Source organism: Penaeus chinensis, chromosome 2 (genome assembly GCF_019202785.1).
Source record: "Penaeus chinensis breed Huanghai No. 1 chromosome 2, ASM1920278v2, whole genome shotgun sequence".
Lineage (NCBI taxonomy): Eukaryota > Metazoa > Arthropoda > Malacostraca > Decapoda > Penaeidae > Penaeus > Penaeus chinensis.
In genome coordinates this window covers 44,030,086-44,035,085 of record NC_061820.1, presented here as the reverse complement: position 1 = coordinate 44,035,085, position 5,000 = coordinate 44,030,086, and the positions used below count along the sequence as shown (strand labels likewise).

At 40.0% G+C, this 5,000-nt stretch overlaps 2 protein-coding genes across 2 annotated transcripts in view; both read left to right on the top strand.

Annotated features, from left to right (window-relative positions):
- The window catches only part of LOC125035075 (cuticle protein AM1274-like), a 3,034-nt gene extending 1,725 nt beyond the window's left edge, over window positions 1-1,309 (top strand). The window contains exons 2-4 of the mRNA XM_047627206.1: window positions 454-479; window positions 683-911; window positions 1,032-1,309. Coding sequence (XP_047483162.1) covers window positions 454-479; window positions 683-911; window positions 1,032-1,227 — 451 coding nt within the window. The 3' untranslated portion in view covers window positions 1,228-1,309. The remainder of the gene's footprint in view (window positions 1-453; window positions 480-682; window positions 912-1,031) is intronic.
- Window positions 1,310-3,184: 1,875 nt separating this feature from the next.
- Window positions 3,185-4,028, top strand: LOC125034059 (cuticle protein AMP4-like). The gene is made up of 3 exons (XM_047625704.1): window positions 3,185-3,208; window positions 3,425-3,630; window positions 3,750-4,028. The coding sequence occupies exons 1-3, from the start codon at window positions 3,200-3,202 to the stop codon at window positions 3,943-3,945; spliced, it is 411 nt and encodes a 136-aa protein (XP_047481660.1). The 5' UTR covers window positions 3,185-3,199; the 3' UTR covers window positions 3,946-4,028.
- Window positions 4,029-5,000: the final 972 nt, after the last annotated feature.

The following is a 5,000-nucleotide window of genomic DNA, read 5'->3' as shown; positions in this document are numbered from 1 at the left end:
ATATACATACCCACGAACATACATATATACGTGTATGTAAGTCTATATGTACCGGCATATACTGTATCCACACACATATATATGGATATATATGTATATAATGCAGGCATATTGTTGTAGTCTTTGGTTTATCATAGTGATAATAGGTACATTGTCCTTGGTTCAGCGATGGCATGTGTAGCATTTTCCTATTTACGTCTACCTTAAGGTGTCTTTCAGTTACAATATGCTTGTAATGAACAGAAAAAAGTTAGTGTTCATGCCACCTGATAATGAATGTTTGTCCTCATATACCCTGATATTTAAAAAAAAGTATCATTAATATGGTATCATCAGGTACAAACTCATGTACGTACGCACGCAGTTCAATCTTCAGAAAACATTCTTGTGACATCGGATCATCCTCTCACCCGGCTATATAATCTGGCCTCACACTCTGACCGTTGCACTCAGCTCCCAACCGTCCAACCATGAAGATCGTGAGTACCTACAATTACACCCCCCCCCCACAAACACATATGTGTATGTGTGAAACATAACTGCATGTAAATATTCGGAATCTTTACTCTAGATCATTGCTCTCGCTATATATATACTGTATATATAAAAAGCATAAAAGCGTATACATGTGTGGATGTATAATGATGTACTAGTATAACTGGTGCCTATAGGCGAATTTGAGAAAATTCTTTTTTTTTAATCCAGATCATTGCCCTCGCTGTGTTGGCTGCGGCTGTGGCAGAACAGCTGCCTCTCGCCCACCCGCCCATTGCCATCGTGCGAAGCAGCCAGGTGAACCCCGACCAGTTCGGCGCCCACAGCTCCGACTTCGAGGCTGCCAATGGCATCGTGTTCCAGTTCTCGGGTTCTGAGGGCGTCGCTGGCGGTTCTAACATGGTTGGCTCTTGGAGGTAAGTAGTAAAATTATCTCGCATATTTCCTACTCGAATTACACAAAGGAATACTGCAGTTGTGATATTGGGAATACTAGAAATCAAATGTGGCATGACTTAACATTTTTTTTTTCTTAGTTATCCTCAGGAAGATGGTACCGTAGCCTCTTTCAAGTTCGTGGCCGACGAGAACGGCTTCCAGCCCGAGTCGTCGCTCCTGCCCGTGGCCCCCGCCTTCCCCCACCCCATCCCCCAGTTCGTCCTCGACCAGATCGAGTTCGCCCGCCTCGAGGACGAGGCCAAGGCTCGCGAAGGAGCAAAGGGCCAAGCGTAGTCTTTTAGTTTCCGAACGAATTCTTGTTAAACTTTGACCTTTGAGCGATTTTATATTTAAATAAATAGATGTTATAAAGAAATGATTTATATTTCCTACAATCAATACGAAACAGTTACCCATAAGACTGGTAAAATCGTTTCTTGTAAGAGCGTAAGTGAGATCATGCAACGTGAAGTGGCAAGAAATTTCTCCTGCAAAATATGGTTAATCTAATTGGAGCATCAGGTAGAAGGACCAATTTCTTCCTTTTTGCTCACTGGTTTGTGGTGACTATTTTCACCGGCTGCCCGCTCTTCTTGGGGAGATTAAATTTAATCTGTTCTATACATCGTCGCTGTTATCATTCAGCAGTTCCACTAACTTATGATTTATTGCGTGCATTACATACTGTTAATTTTCACATGCTTCCTGCATGGCATCATACATAAATGCATGGATATTTTTAGTTTTTAGTTTTAAGGAGTATTCTTTGTGCCTGTAGGCATGAAATAATGTGTATTTGAGTATTTGACTCAAAAATGAATATATTTGTGTGTATTTGTAAAGAATACATATAAACAATGTGTATATATGTATATGTATAAATATTCAGATGTCTCTATATGTTCGTGTGGGTTCGCGCGTATACGTGTGTGCTAACTCTACGCAAAACTAGTCTGCTACCTTGGGAGAAAGTAATGAAGCATTGGGGCACCTTGGAATGGCTCTGTGTAACAACTTCTGGGAGGACTATTTAATTTCTATTCTCAACTAGCTGTTTCTGTCGTGATGAGAAAATTGCAGGACAGCAGTATTTTTCATTGCTGTTTAGCTGTTTAGAAAACGAGCTTTGTCGAAAGCGTGGAAGAAAATGATTTCTCCCGAAAGTGTCAAGATATATTTTTTTCTGGTCTCGTAAAGAAGTAGCATGATCTTGTCAACTGATGAAGGCAGTATTTTCTGATATATAGGCAGTAATAAGAAATAATAATACCATTATATGTATTGTTAACAAAAAACTGCCAAACAATATTTACCTTTAGCAACAACAATGATCTTGATAATATTAATACTATTCCTAACAGTGTAAATAATTGTAATTATGCTAACGAAGGTATCACTAATATTAACAGTAACGATAATACTCTTAACAGTAGTAGATATGAAAGCCAGATACCTGCAAGAGCACTACATCAGCCGTAAAATAAGTGCAGACATACAAGTCTTCAGAAAATCTAATTTCACAATATATCTATAACATTTTTGAGGAAATAAAATGTCATATTGTAACCCCACAACCCCCCCACAACCCCGGGGTTGTGGGGTTTCCCCTGGGATAGAATCCAGCTGACAGACTGAAGCAAGTCAGATGTCCGTGGGTCCGCTGTTGCATATATCCGAAAATATCTACACCCGTGATTTTTCGAGCAAGGACATGTGACTACAATCCTGCACAGTGTTATTTTTTCTTATACTTTTTATTCGAGGCGTTGCTATTTGAAAAGGTTTGTCGGCAGTTTTTGCAAATTCCTGTTGACAACCTAAGGCAATAATTAACAAATAAACCAGCCAAGAAATATAGATCACAGACTCCTCTTAAGAGGTAATATATGTGTATGTGTACGTGTGTATTCATGTATACACATGTATCTATACACACGTACATATATGTGTATGTGCATATATATATATATATATATATATATATATATATATATGTCTTTATGCCTTTATTTATCGTGAGGGTGACATTTGTACAAATAAATATATTCTACAGGTATCCCTCAGACCCTGCAGTGCCCAAATCACAAGTTTATGAATATGAAATCACGAGTACAATGATAATAAAAAACACAAGCCTGTACCCACATCAAGATGCTAACCCATAAACGTACGCACGGGGCAATTTTGATGGAACATTCTCTGACCTGTGACTATAAAACCTGGCCTCACACACCCACCGTCACACTCATCTCCCAGCCGTCTCACCATGAAAACCGTGCGTACATACATGCAAGCAGTCGCTGATTAGTTAGTTTAAACTATATTTAAACATAATTTTATATACAAATATAGAATAATTATTTATATACTCATATGCATATATATAGACACACTCACAATATAAAGCATATTCATGTGTGGATATATAATGATGTACTAGTATAACTGGTGCTTATAGGCGAACTTAAGATTTTTTTTCTTTTTAATCCAGATTATTGCCCTCGCTGTGTTGGCTGTGGCTGTGGCAGAACAGCTGCCTCTCGCCAACCCGCCCATTGCCATCGTGCGAAGCAGCCAGGTGAACCCCGACCAGTTCGGCGCCCACAGCTCCGACTTTGAGGCTGCCAATGGCATCGTGTTCCAGTTCTCGGGTTCTGAGGGCGTCGCTGGCGGTTCTAACATGGTTGGCTCTTGGAGGTAAGTAGTAAAATTATCTCGCATATTTCCTACTCGAATTACACAAAGGAATACTGCAGTTGTGATATTGGGAATACTAGAAATCAAATGTGGCATGACTTAACTTTTTTTTTTCTTAGTTATCCTCAGGAAGATGGTACCGTAGCCTCTTTCAAGTTCGTGGCCGACGAGAACGGCTTCCAGCCCGAGTCGTCGCTCCTGCCCGTGGCCCCCGCCTTCCCCCACCCCATCCCCCAGTTCGTCCTCGACCAGATCGAGTTCGCCCGCCTCGAGGACGAGCGCAAGGCTCGCGAAGGAGCAAAGGGCCAAGCGTAGTCTTTTAGTTTCCGAACGAATTCTTGTTAAACTTTGACCTTTGAGCGATTTTATATTTAAATAAATAGATGTTATAAAGAAAACATTTGTATTTCCTACAAGTAAGACGAAAGAACTACCCGTACGACTGGCGAGAGCTTTACCTAAATAAGATTATGCAACGTGAAGTGGCAAGAAATTGCTCCTGCAAAATACAGATGATCGAAATGAAGCATCAGCTCAAAAGACACATTGTTGTTCCCTCTCCGCTTACCTCACGCATTAAAACACTTTTAATGCGTATATTACATGTTTATTTGCACACGCTTCCTGCATGGTATCCTAAATGTATGTATACTTGCAGAAGTGAAAGTTTCCGTGCACTTATTTAGGATGTTTGATATTGGTTTGTATGTGACTGAAGGGCCGAAACAGTGTGCACACACCCGATTCCCGACTTCGTCCTCGACCAGATCGAGTTTGTCCGCCTCGAGGACGAGCGCAAGGCCCACGAAGGTGCAAAGGCCCAAGGGTAGTCTTTTATTTCCGAGCGAATTCTTGTTAGACGTTGCCTTTGGATGATTTTATATTTAAACAAGTGAATGTTCTTTAGAAAGCATTTACATTTCCAACAATACGAGAGAGGATGATAAACAACACTGAAGAGACAGGTAACGTTCTCATGGAAGAGCCATCTTTTATACACGACGTTAAGATGCATATTGAAAACGTGGATTTTTTCAGTAACCTTAAAGCGTCTCGATCCAGGACTCGATCTCATTCTGGCAACCCCATGTGCATGAGTGATTCTAACTTTAACTATACGTGACAGCGTTACACAGTAGAAATGGCATTTGTACAAAACAGTATCAGTGGCTAGAGTGGTAATGATAAAAAAAAAAGAAAATCTTACCATTAGCGCACAAATTACAGCATTGCTACTTACAACATATGTTGATATAAATACCATAATCATTTTTAATTCGGTTATAATTGCAACATCGCCAGTAATGATAAAATAACTTTAATGATGAAACCAAGTCCCGATAGGGCAATTTTTGGCGTAAAATGAGACC

Coding starts and splice junctions, on each gene's coding strand:
- LOC125034059 (XM_047625704.1), top strand. Junction 3,631..3,749: donor AACATGGTTGGCTCTTGGAG/GTAAGTAGTAAA, acceptor TTTTTTTCTTAG/TTATCCTCAGGAAGATGGTA.